General features: G+C 24.1%; 2 protein-coding genes across 5 annotated transcripts; one reads left to right on the top strand and one right to left on the bottom strand.

The window, feature by feature from the left end:
- Nucleotides 1–249: 249 nt before the first annotated feature.
- LOC114125329 (ras-related protein Rab-35) lies at nucleotides 250–3,422 on the bottom strand. Its single transcript, XM_027988933.2, has 5 exons — nucleotides 3,273–3,422; nucleotides 2,991–3,165; nucleotides 2,778–2,902; nucleotides 1,809–1,933; nucleotides 250–554 (listed from the first exon to the last, which is right to left on the bottom strand). Exons 1-5 carry the CDS (start codon nucleotides 3,322–3,324, stop codon nucleotides 423–425), a joined length of 609 nt encoding a protein of 202 aa, XP_027844734.1. The 5' UTR covers nucleotides 3,325–3,422; the 3' UTR covers nucleotides 250–422.
- Nucleotides 3,423–3,822: 400 nt separating this feature from the next.
- Nucleotides 3,823–9,233, top strand: LOC114125328 (palmitoyl-protein thioesterase 1). 4 transcript variants are annotated; one of them, XM_050205837.1, is made up of 7 exons: nucleotides 3,823–4,269; nucleotides 4,342–4,771; nucleotides 5,048–5,160; nucleotides 7,499–7,626; nucleotides 7,686–7,844; nucleotides 8,191–8,467; nucleotides 8,857–9,233. In XM_050205837.1, exons 4-7 carry the CDS (start codon nucleotides 7,520–7,522, stop codon nucleotides 8,980–8,982), a joined length of 669 nt encoding a protein of 222 aa, XP_050061794.1. In that variant the 5' UTR covers nucleotides 3,823–4,269; nucleotides 4,342–4,771; nucleotides 5,048–5,160; nucleotides 7,499–7,519; the 3' UTR covers nucleotides 8,983–9,233. The 4 variants fall into 4 exon arrangements, with proteins under 4 accessions (XP_050061794.1, XP_027844732.1, XP_050061790.1 ...); XM_027988931.2 differs by lacking the exon at nucleotides 4,342–4,771; XM_050205833.1 differs by lacking the exons at nucleotides 3,823–4,269; nucleotides 4,342–4,771 and adding an exon at nucleotides 4,961–4,979.
- The last annotated feature ends 1,969 nt before the right edge of the window (nucleotides 9,234–11,202 follow it).

Below are 11,202 nucleotides of genomic sequence, written 5' to 3'. Positions count from 1 at the left end.
AAAATATATTTAAATTAATTTAGTATATCACATTTATACTTTATAATGATGAAAGTTCTTAAAAGCCATAAATATTCTAAAGGCAAGACATAAATATATTTTATTCATATTTTACTTGTGTTGACATTATAAATAACAAAAAAATTTCTTTTAATGAATTACATATGTTGAACATAAACAATATGATTATGATCAAGTAGTGTTCAGTGTTTTAATATACCAAAACTTATTAAAAAGGTAAAGCCAAAATTAGAAACTAAAATATGGTTTTATTTTGTTATTAATGTTTATAAAATGTGAAATAAAAACTTTGAGCTTGTGTATTCACATAATAAAATAATGTGTATGTGGTAACAAAAATTGAAAAGAAAAAAATAATAATTATAGCTTAAAATTGAAAACACTTACAGCAACAATTGGAATTAACAACATTTTCTTTTTGCTCCTTTTGAGTGACCTTTTCTTAAAGTCACTACATCATTGTTCTGATGCGCCTGTCGTTCCTTGGTTTCCTTTTTGTTCCGTAATACTTGTTTAGTAATCGACATGAACATCTATAATATATGTAGAAAATTTAAAATACATTCGGTTCATTTAGGGATAAATTATTAAATATTAATTTTAGAATAGCATAACAGTCCAATAATAATTATCTACATTAATCAATTAAAAAAAAATATAAACTTCAATTTTAATAATAGCAGTTTGGTATGGCTTTCTTATTATGTATTATTCTCAATGAAGATTTGTTTATTAACTTATTTTAAATACACTTTGATAAAATATTTACTTACAAATTATAGTAATACTATTATAATATAAAAATATTACATTATTATTATTGAAATAATAATATCAATGTTTTTTTAATGTATATTATTTACATTATTTTATGTATCTAACATTTAATCTAATTTTTAATACATTAATATAAAAAATTGAAATAAAACCCTTGACAACAATCTAATTTTGAAGTATGAATTATTTGATTATGTATATTTGTATATTAGTAAATGTTGGTATGAACTTTATAGAAGTTTAACACTAAATTTTAGAAAGGAGAATAATAAATGGAAAGTAGATAATATAGATAATACAGGAATAAATGAAAAGTGATACTTGACTTTTAAGGGGAGACAAGAGAAAGTTAATAAGAAAAATAAAGATTACAAGAAGAAACCAGATTTATCATTTGCCTTAAAGTCTAAGTATCTAATCATTGCTGCCATGGAAAAAGTGACAAAACTAAAATATTGTATATATTATATAAATATATATTTAAATTTAAAATTTTTATACCACCATAATTTTTTTTTAACTTGGTTAGTTTTTACATGGCAGCATAGCAACTTAGTCAATGTTATGTAAAAAGTGGCTAAGTAAAAAGAAAAAAAATCATTGAATAAAAATTTTAAATAAAATTATAAAAATGTTCAATTCACTTTTTTTTGTAGGATGGTGATGTAATGTCTAATAATTATTAACACTTGAATACTAATTAACAGAGTACTTCAATTTTTTATTAAAAATAGTCACGTGACTTATAACAGTAAATTAATATGTTACATTAGTTCTATATTTGAAGAAATAATAATCATATAGATTTAATTAATATTAATTAAAAATAAAAACTATGATTTTACTAATTAAATAATGATTACCTACATAAAAATATAAAATAAATTTATGTTTAGATAAATAATAAATGTTTTAGGTATTTCATGTTAAAATATAGATGTTTTCATAATATTTAATTATTTATTAATTAACAAAATACCTATATTAAATAATTTAACTATGCTTGTTACCTGTTCAACATTTATGTTGTCTTTGGCGCTAGTTTCATATAATTGGATGCCCATTTGGTCAGCAAATCTTTGAGCATCTTCTGTTAATACTACCTTTCGATCTGGAGCATCGTTTTTGTTTCCAACTGAAAAAAAGAAAAAATAACCACGGGAACAAATAAGAATTCAAATTAATTTAATATTTTGATTGTTAAAAAAATTAATAAAAATGATATTTTTCATCAAAAGAGGCGCAAATGTAGAATTAATCATACATGACATTTTTAATCGTAATAAGGTATAATATGTACTTGAAATGAATCAGAATGCACTGGAACAATGTTCTGGGTTGTAACATTGACTTGTGTATCAGTTTTGCTTGGTTAAATTAGATTTTAAGAGTACTTGATAAAAAAATATTAAGTTAATATTGAAAAAACAAAGAATATGTCTACGTGTGAAGGCGTTCCAATACTATCACAATTAAGGGAATTAAATTATTAACTATCATTTTTATAGAAAATAAAATTTTTAAAAATTCAAGATCTACCTACGAAACAATTAAACATGTGCCCGTAATTAGTATTAAAAACATATTCAGAGAACTCTATCTATAGACTATCTATATTATATCTTAATAATTTGGATTGTAAAAGCTGACAATGTCAAAAAAAAGTACTATATTATTAGCATAATATCCGCAAATGGCATATTGAATTGATAAAACATAAATATTTAATATATTACCTTATTAATTAAATTATTTGATAATATTTATCATAACTTAAAAATTCTTCATATATTTTGAATTTGAATTTAATTCTTTTGTATCAGTTATGATTATTATTTGAACATATAATAAGCAGGTAGAATATTTGAATAAATCATTATTTTGTAGAAAGAACAGAAAATATTTTTGTATACAGTGATAAAAAAATTTAATAATAGTAAACAAATTAATAATTAATGTAAACAAGGTATGATATTTACCTAATATCCTATTGACAACTTCACAATTTTGGTCAATCTCATGTAACCAGCGTTTGACATTTGCAAATGAATCCCCATTGCTAACATCGTACACAACTATAACACCATGTGTACCTCTATAATACCTACAAGTCAAATATTAGTAAAAATGTATCATTAGCTACTTATATTATTTATAAATTCAATAAAAATATAAAGTATGTGATCCCTTACGTAGACGTAATTGTTCTAAATCTTTCTTGACCTGCAGTGTCCCATATCTGTAATTTCACTTTTTCTCCGTCAACTATGACTGTTCTGATTTTGAAGTCGACGCCTATGGTTGTTATATAACTACCAGAAAATGTGTTGTCGGCAAAACGAACAAGCAATGAGCTTTTGCCAACACCTTTAGAAAACAAATATATAGTATTAAAATTATTAGTTACATGTATAGATTTAACTGAATGTAATTGCTTAGGAAACAGCGCATTTGGAAACGTTACGAACACTCACCACTGTCTCCGATGATTAACAGTTTAAACAGATGATCATATTCCTTAGCCATTGTGTTTAAGGAAGTCCAGGGTAAAACTAATAAGGTTCACGAATACCGTCTTAATGTGACATCTATGCAACAATCATCTAGTATTGTACATTGACAGTGTAATTTGGACTAGAACAAGAACTACTAGTCAACCAGTGCTGCGGCGGAATATTCTCGAACGATATCGTTAAACAGCAGACACGAACACTGTACAATGAAACGCTTACACGAAATCATATATGAAAAATGAAAAATATTTAACAACACGGGCAAAATATGAATACGAATTAAAATTTCTCATTACAATCAAAACATGAATCATCCACGAAAAAAAAAAACGGAAAACAAAAACGGTTCACTGATAATGAAGAAGTTCCAATGTTCCACCACGGTCGCATTTCACGGTAACCCGTCGATTATCATCCCGGGACATTCTCTTGGTGATAAATGATGATAACATTCCCACCATAATATTATTATTGCGACGTGCATTGCGAAAGTAGATATTTAAATAATTACCGTCTTTATTACCATTTACTTGCCACTTGCCAGAATCAATGGCCAGAGTACGTCGTCCCGTCACTGTCATGCATGGCCTTGCGTTATTCTGTGTTGATAACGTTCGGGTTTCTGTTTGAAAAATATTTGAAGTATTTTTCGTATTAACTATTATTACTTATTACCTATTAAACGATCTATATTTTATAATAATTGTACATCATATTTTTCTTTGTGTTGTATGTTTTATAAATAAATTATTGTTTGTCCAGTAGGCTTTTGACGAACGCGATATTACTGTTTATTTTTTATTAGAATCTTTTGATCGATTTTAATTTACTCTGAACAGTATATTATTAGATACTATGTATCGAATTGGATTTTGTTCACACATTTTTTTAACAATTTTGATTTATGCTAATCGAATCAGTGCAGGTTCGCCCCCAGTCGTATTGTGGCATGGAATGGGTAAGCTAAATAAATAAATAAAATACAATTTTTTTATACCAAATATTAATACATATATGTAATGTGTTATAGGTACCTAATAATTTCTATTTCTATTAAATGGTATAAATTATTTTGTACTTATTTGTTTGGGTTTCTCTTTTTGAAAATGAGTATGTATTATATTGTAATCGTATATTTTAAAATACATTAAAAAAAATTACAATCAGTGGCGTTACAAAAAAATTTGCCCCCCCCCCCTGCAAAAATAAAAAATGTTAAAAATGGGCCCCTAATATATTGTTATACCAATTAAAACCCTATAACCAAAGGCCTCAAATTACCGTGTACCCCCCCAACGGGAGGTCTGTGGGGCCCTAAGTTATGCCACTGATTACAATATAGTCATAGTCACATACTCATATATTTATAATTGTATTTAAGGTACACCTTTTTTTTTTTTTTCTGTTTGAACCGACGACCGGGAGGGAACCGCTTCGCATTACTTCCTTTCAAATTTAAGGTACACCTATAATATGTTAATATATATTTATTACATATTTTATTATGAATAAGTACATTTAATAATTATACAAATTAAAAAAAAAATGAATTACGTATCGAATTTTTAAAATACAATTTTATAAAATATTTCAAGTTTGGTCAGGCTACCAGGAAATATTCTGGCATTTTATTAGGTAAATCCGCCTTTGGGTATTACTTTACGATGTGTAAGACGTTTTAATATTTTTTAACAATTTTTTTTTAAAAAATTAATTTAGTATTAATTTAATTTTAGGCGATAGTTGCTGTAACCCATTAAGTCTTGGAAGAATTGTTAAGGTGTTACAGAAAAACTTGGGACCGGATTCTTATGTGAAGTCATTAAAAATCGGAAAATCTTTTGAACAGGTCTTATGTAATTAATGTATTATTAATACTATGGCAATTAATTTTTTACTTATAAATGTTATAAAAATTAACAACAATGTTGCTAAAATTATGTAATTGTTCTTGGGTTACTTAATTTTTCTTTATTATATTTCATTACATGAGATTTTTTATATTAGGATGTATAAATATTATATTTTTTCATATGATAAATAATGATTACACAGTATAATAGTTTGATCTTATAGGAAAAGTGGGTTGTATGAATCCTATGTATATATATAAAAAAAAAAATGTCTTCACCAAATATTTTTAGTGACAAAACTAACTATGGCTATCATTTTTATTGCTATTTTAATTAAAACTATTTGCATTATTCATAATTCAAATAAGAGGCAGTTTTTACTAACTACAAACATTGTATTTTTTTTAAATATATTTATTGTCAATTTTTATTAAGAGTACCTCCTATATGTATTGTTTTTGCTTAACAAACAAATATTATATCAAAATTTCCATTAAGCAGGATCCATTTAATTTTGTTATTTTCATTATTAATGTGAAATGTGAATTAACTTATTATTAATTTTAATAGTAAAAATTGTATCCAAGACTCTCCCATAAGTTTTTTTTAACTACTTTAATTTTAAAGAAAGTTATGATTTTTTTAAGATTGTTAATATATTAGTACATTTATGTATAACATTATTTTAAATTATGTTAGGTACCTATGTATGAAACATTTTTAATAGTCTAATTAGTTTTCATACAATTTTTATAAATTTATATCATTTAATTCTTTATCTTAATATTTTTGTAGATAATTAACAGTTTTTTAATTAATTATTTTTAACCACTACTTTCATTATTCACCTGGTTTCCAATATGTTTTTGTATTTCTATAAGTGGTAACATATATAATATATTTAAGTTTAGAAGAAGCAAAAATCAACCATTTTTTGGTCTTGGTGGAAATACATTTTTTTTTCTAACAGAATTGATGCATGTTTCAGTCTTCAGTGTTTGTTAATTGCACGAAATTGTTCTATATTACCTGAATTTTATGCATTTTTTGCGTCAAAGGATTTATCACCAATAAAAAAGCCAGGAAAATACAAATTGAATAAATTCATGACTCACATATTATATTTTTAGATATTAGGTAATAATATGCTATTTTAATTATCTAATATTCTGTTTGTATAATAAAAATGAAATTGGTTATTATTTAAAAATGTATTCAATACAAAATATGTTTATTATTAAAGTTAATTTTACTTAAAATAAATGTTCAATTATTTCTTTAATTTGTTATATAAGTAATAAAATATAATAACAAACTATTTAATGTAAAATAAAATAAAATTTACTAATTTTCAATATAATCATGGGCACCCATAGATAACATTTTAGGGGTGAGGGGGTCAAAATAAAAAAAATTCTCAAATGTAAGAAAATAAAGATAATAATAATATTATGGTAATATTTATTGAGCTATAAGTTCATAATATTTTTTGTCCAGGGGGAGGGGGGCAAGTGCCCTATCTTGCCCTCCCCAGTGGGCGCCCATGAATATAATAATAAATTAATAATTTATGTTGTAATTTTATAAATTATTTTTAAATAGTTATGTATAAAAAAAATAAACAACCTAAATAAAAGTAGCGATAGATTTATATGAAAATATTATATTATTGGCTAAGGGCATAATCTCAGTATTTTATACAGAATGCAAAATTTAATCAATAGATATTTAACCATTACTGGATTTGCTAGCAAAGTAGGTACTCTCAAGTTTAAAAATTATTATGAAAGATAACAAAATGTTAACAGTTGACATTCTTAATGTAAAAGATTCTTATTATTTTTTCATTAAAAATGATTTAGAAATAAGTAATTTAAAAGATAATTCAAGTTAATGTAGGTGCTTTAAATGTTCAATAAATATATCTATTATCTATAGCTATAACTTAATTGATATTTAAAAAAAATTCTTAGTGTTTATCAATTTAATTTACTATTCCATAAAATATTAAATTAATTTTAAGAGGTTACCTATCATAGATAAGATACAGTTTAGTACATTAACTAGTTTAATGCATTTATATTTTTGTAAATGTGTATGTTTGTAATTCCTCATTTCTACATTTTAATATATTAATTACTATTTACTATATTATATTGCATGTTTACATATTGGGTTGGGTTGATCTGCGATGATGGGTATAATACTTAATATTATGTTTTATCACATGAATTAAAATTGTATTTTGTACCTAAGTCCTACAAAAACATATGATTTAAAATATTTCAGTAATACTCATATGCATATTTTTTTTTACATTTTATAATAATGTAGGAGATAAAGAACAGTTTTTTCATGAATATTAACCTTCAAGTTAATGATGTTTGCCAACAAATATCTAAAGATCTAATGTTGACCAACGGTTATAATGCAATTGGATTTTCACAAGGAGCCCAATTTTTGTAAAATCAAAATATTTAATATATAAAAGCACTGTAATTTATGTATTATTGTTTTTTAGGAGAGCAGTTGCACAAAGATGTCCTAATCCTCCAATGTTAAATCTTATATCTATAGGTGGCCAACATCAAGGAGTTTTTGGTATGCCAAAATGTCTTTATTCTAGTCATAAATGGTGTGAATATATGAGATTAGTTTTGAACAAAGAAGCTTATTCAAAGTAAATAGAATAATTAATACTGTGAAATCATTTAAATGATTTGAATAACCTTTAATGATTGTTGTATAAAAAAAAAATGATTTCTAATTTGGTATTTCTAAATATTTCTATAATATACTAAATTATTTTATCAACACCTCTTTTTTATATTTAAAAAAAAATAAAGTATAAAAAATGTTCTAAATTATATCCATGGTATTATTTTAATCAATATCTTGTGAAATAAAATATTACTATATTACTATAAATAACTATTATCATAGCTATGTTAATTCTGCTTTTGTTTTGTTAAATATTTAAATTTGTATTTTTAAATTATTATACCTATTTTGTATTATTTTTTTAGATGGGTACAAGATACATTGGTTCAAGCAGAATATTGGCATGATCCAATTAAAGAATCAGATTACATAAAGGGTAGCAATTTTTTAGCAGACATTAACAATGAACGTGTTATCAATACAAATTATCGAGAAAATTTACTTAAATTAAAAAACTTTATTATGGTGATGTTTACAAATGATACAATTGTTGTTCCAAAAGAAAGTGAATGGTTTGCATTTTACTCACCAGGTCAAGATAAAGAAATTATGCCACTTGAACATTCTGTTCTTTATCTTACAGTAAGTAATTATTTTAAAAAACAAAAATTATTTTAATCATATGTAAATCTAGAAAATGTTGTTTGCGTGTGTATCACTATCATATCAGTGTCTTAACAGTGTTAATCCAGGTTACAATCTTATATTTAATATTTAAGTATTATGAATAATTATTCATTTTAACTATGGAAAGTTATTAAGTATAAAAATGGAATTTTTAAAATTTTTTTTTTTTGCAATTTCATTAAAAAATACTTAAAATTAAATGATAATTTAAAGGAATTTTTTAATTTTTATTTATGTAAATGGTTATCTTAGGATTGATCTATATTGTGTACCTGCTTGCCCATAAATTGTGTATTTAGTTTGAAGATGTTAACTTATAATTTGTTCATTTGTGTGTATTTTAGGATCGACTGGGTTTAAAAGTATTAGAAGAAAGCGGAAGATTACATTTTTTGTCAGTTCCTGGTAATCACCTTCAGTTTTCCGAAGAATGGTTTTTGAATGAAATTGTTAATAAATATCTTAAATAATAGTATACTACAATAGTATTATAGAACTTTTATAAACAGTAATTTATTTATAAAACAAAATCAGAATTTTTATAAATTTAAATAATTTTGTTATTGACTGCATATAAATATTAACGTGAAAATTTTTTTAATGTAAACACGATTTTAATTGTAAATGTCATTTTAATCATATGTAATATTTCACAGTAACAAAATAGAATGTAATTTTTTTTTATACTTTTATAACTATAATTATATTATTTTTAAGTATATTTTTCTGAAGCTTGGAAAGATCTTTTTTTCTTAATTTTAAAATACTTTATTCATTATTTGTAAAAATAAAACTTATAAATCTATAGTAGCAGTCCTCAAACTTTGCTCCATAGAGTCCTAAGGCTCCACAAGACTAATCTAGGGGCTCCACGGGTACATCTCTGAATTAAGTACAGATATTATTATTCGTTTAATTGTAACAAGTTACATTTATATTATATAAACTGACTATTGCCCGACAGAATATTTAACATTTAACATAGAAACCGAACTGTACATCCACTGAAGTGATCTATATTCTATACATTTTATATATTTAATGAACAAACGGATAATGAAAACAACAATAATCCAATATAACTATTTATTTATTTATTTATTGAGATATTATACGGGTTAAGACCCAGTTATGTGAATTAATTTAATTAATATACTAGCTATTTAGTCCGCATTCTAGGTTTTTAAATTTCTTATTAATTCATTGTTTTTATTACAATAGCATAATAAACATATAAAAATCCACAGCTGGAATAATATTTAAAAAAAACAAAACAAAAAAAAAATGGTTTATTTCTGGAATCAGAATGTCGTGAAACAAATTTATTTATAAAAATTAGATCTCTATCTCATATATAAAAAAAAGAAGTATATACCTTAAAATCCGAGCCTTAATTATATATATTCATAGTAGGTGTATAATGCATAAATCTTATAATTATAATATATAACATAATATTAAATAATAATAATGAATCATTTCTTTATTTACCATTTACAAAACAAACTGTAGCCTTTTAGGTTTTTTCAGCTACCTATTTCGTCAAAAATTTCTTTAATATCCAATCTTATGTTGTTATGAATGTAAAGCTTTATAAGCCTATTCAATCTGGACTAAAATTAAAATAATATTCAAAATTTTAAAGATTAATAAATACAACAAATATTTTATTAGTGAATAGGGAATATTAAGTTCTTCATAGAATTTCTTAACTATGTTTTTAATCTTTTCATACAAGCTAATGCAGTGATAAAAGCTAAAAAAAAGGTCAAGGAGAGATATATCTCTCTCATCACCCCGGTAAATACGCCACTGTTGTAAATTGATTTGAAATAATTTGAAAAATTTGCGAATAAAGCATTAAAATATTTTAATCTAAAAATAATTAACTTCAATATTTTACACACAGCCCAGTGAATTACAGATTCGAAAAATTATGCAAATATTCAGCAAATTAGTTTTTAGAATTTGCAAATCAATATATTTTTGAATAATTTCAACAAAGTCCTTTGACTTAGACGGTAAAAAGCTTGTAAATTTAACCGAAAATAATTTTGATTTGCATTAATGGATGTCTCAAAATGACATTATTTAGTGGACATGCTTAACGGAATATTACCTTTGGCGGAAAGGTTATACCTTTCAATAGACCTATAATTAGTCATTTCAATAATTTTCAAAGCTTTTAAACATACAATCTAACAATTAATGAGTTACGTTAAACAAAAAAAGAAAAACGTAAGTGCTCCAAAATGTGACGCTTTAATTACCTACCTAGGATGTGCCGGTAAATATATGATGGTGAGAAATAATTTTGTAACCTTGAAACAGTTGATACTGACAGTATTTAATGATTCTTATGAATTATAAGACATAATTTACGTAGTTTCATAACACATAATAATATTATGATATAATTGTAACGTTTTTTAAATATGTAGCATGTACCAGTACCACGAGAATACGAAAAGAATAATGTTTTTATTTATAAACATTATGATTAAACAAAATAATAAATATGACAAAATATAATTGTAAAGTATTTTTAAGAAGCTTATTACAAGGGCGTATTTTATTTTTAGGAGGGAACATTCACACTTTAATTATTAAATTTTGTGGTTTGGGATAAAATTTAATTTAGGTACTTATAATATGCTATTGTGTTGCATGAAACTGTCAATCATTACATA

Source organism: Aphis gossypii, chromosome 1 (genome assembly GCF_020184175.1).
Source record: "Aphis gossypii isolate Hap1 chromosome 1, ASM2018417v2, whole genome shotgun sequence".
Classification (NCBI taxonomy): Eukaryota; Metazoa; Arthropoda; class Insecta; order Hemiptera; family Aphididae; genus Aphis; species Aphis gossypii.
This window is presented reverse-complemented; position numbering and strand designations above follow the sequence as displayed.